The sequence below is a fragment of the Erpetoichthys calabaricus genome, chromosome 15 (assembly GCF_900747795.2).
Source record: "Erpetoichthys calabaricus chromosome 15, fErpCal1.3, whole genome shotgun sequence".
Lineage (NCBI taxonomy): Eukaryota > Metazoa > Chordata > Cladistia > Polypteriformes > Polypteridae > Erpetoichthys > Erpetoichthys calabaricus.
Window position 1 is genome coordinate 59,184,226 of NC_041408.2, and position 2,086 is coordinate 59,186,311.

Genomic DNA, 2,086 nt, shown 5'->3' on the forward strand with positions numbered 1-2,086 from the left:
ACTTTGTTATGTAATATCACACAGCTAACAACTAATTACCTTATCTGCCTGTGTATAAAATGTATTAAAGTGGGTGTTGATTGTGAACATGGTTTGATAATGTGAAGACAGATTTTTGAAAATGTACCTTGCTGTTCTTTGTTTTGAATTCTAAGAATGGGAGCAAAGCAGAAACCAGCCAAGCAAAACAAATACCAGTCAACTGCAGGGCTCCTCATAAACACCCAAACACAGTGGGGACATTTTGAATTATCACTTAAGCTAACATACAGAAATTGGGGATGTGGAAGGAAAACCAAAGTATATTGGGGAGACATTCTAGAGTTGTGAGGAGAATGTACAAAGCACCCACTGAGGATGATTTCCCCCTAGGACACTGGGACAGTGTGGAAGCAGCACTAACCACTGTGTCACCATGCGCATTTGAAAAAAAAAACCAATGTAACTGGACTGAAACAAAACATTTGATTGTTACAAGAATATTGAGGGCTTACTAATAGGTATGATAGGTATGAATTATGTCACACTACACTGTTCACCATTACAAGTACCATTTGTTTAAAAAGTAAAACAATTACACTGGTGCTTCCTCTAAGAATGGTATGAAAAACAAAATTGGTGTAAAATGCCTTTTAGAAAGCCAATAGAAATTCGACTAAATGCTTTCTGTGCAGACAAAATAGAAAAGGTTGAGAAGAGCTTCATTTTGTAGTCATCATCTGGACAAACTCCTCATAATTGACTTGTCCATCTCCATCGGCATCGGCCTCTCTAATCATTGCATCAATTTCTTCATCGGTTAATTTCTCCCCAAGGTTTTTCATGACCTGCCGTAGTTCATTTGCACTGATTGTCCCATCACCATCCTTGTCGAACACCCTGAAGGCTTCACGAATTTCTTCTTCTGCATCTGTATCTTTCATCTTCTTAGCCATCATGATCAAGAATTCATTGAAATCAATTGTTCCATCTCCATCTGAGTCCACTTCGTTGATCATTTCCTGTAACTCTTTGTCTGTTGGGGTTTGACCCAAGGATTTCATAACAGTACCCAGTTCTTGAGTTGTAATGGTACCATCACCATCTTTGTCAAACACGGAGAAGGCCTCCTTGAATTCAGCAATCTGTTCAGGAGTCAGCTGGTCAGCCATGGTTCTCCAGTAGCTCTACACAGTAGCTCACACAAAGCCAAATGAGTGAATGTGTAATGGGAGAGGCATATTTATAAAAAGCTCCTGAAGTATCACGAGACGATGTGCACGAGCTTTCAACATGAGCCCCGCCCACTTCAAACAGGATCAACGTTGAGGAAAGGTGGAGAGGGAAGTTATTTCAGATCATGGGAAAGGTTTGGCCATCACAACACTAGATAGTGAAAATGGATGAATAAATGGTGTAACAAAGGTGCTATATAGGCACCTGACCCAACACAGACTCACACTGGAGGCACATATAAAAACAAGAAACTTTTATTTTTCTTCACCTGTGGGGCATGTCTTCCCCGTGTCCCACAGGCACAACACAGTCCGAAAGCAGACACAAACACCAACACACACAGTCCTCTTTTTCACCACCACTCCTCCTCCAAGCTTTGTCCTCCTCCTCCCAACTCTGGCTCCTTTAGTGGTGGCTGTTGGCCCCTTTTATAGTCCACCCGGAAGTGCTCCAGGTGGTTGACTGCTGAGTTCCGGCTGCACTTCCGAGTGTGGCGAATACGCTGCCCATAAAGGCTCAGGAGTCCCAGCTGCAGCACCCCCTGGTGGCGCCTGTGGGACCCAACAGGGCTGCACCCAACTCCAATTCCCATGGAGCCCTGCGGGAAATCGGGGCACTGCTCCAACCCAGGGGGCTATCCATCTAGCGTCCAGGGGGAGGTATTGTAAAGTCCATGGCTGCTCCCCCTGAACATATATTGAAGGGGCGTCCCGGCTGGGCATGGCCTCCAGCCGTCCACCACAATGGATAGAAATTAATGAAATAATATAGTTATGATAAACTTCATTCTTCATGTTGGTTAATAATAATAATAATAATAATAACAATAACAATAATAATAATAATAATAATACATTTTATTTATATAGCG

The 2,086-nt window shown here is 42.7% G+C and overlaps 1 protein-coding gene across 1 annotated transcript; it reads right to left on the reverse strand.

Annotated features, from left to right (window-relative positions):
- Positions 1-525: 525 nt before the first annotated feature.
- Positions 526-1,151, reverse strand: LOC114665914 (calmodulin-like). Its single transcript, XM_028820576.2, has one exon. The coding sequence runs from the start codon at positions 1,149-1,151 to the stop codon at positions 702-704; it is 450 nt and encodes a 149-aa protein (XP_028676409.1). The 3' UTR covers positions 526-701.
- Between the last annotated feature and the right edge of the window lie 935 nt (positions 1,152-2,086).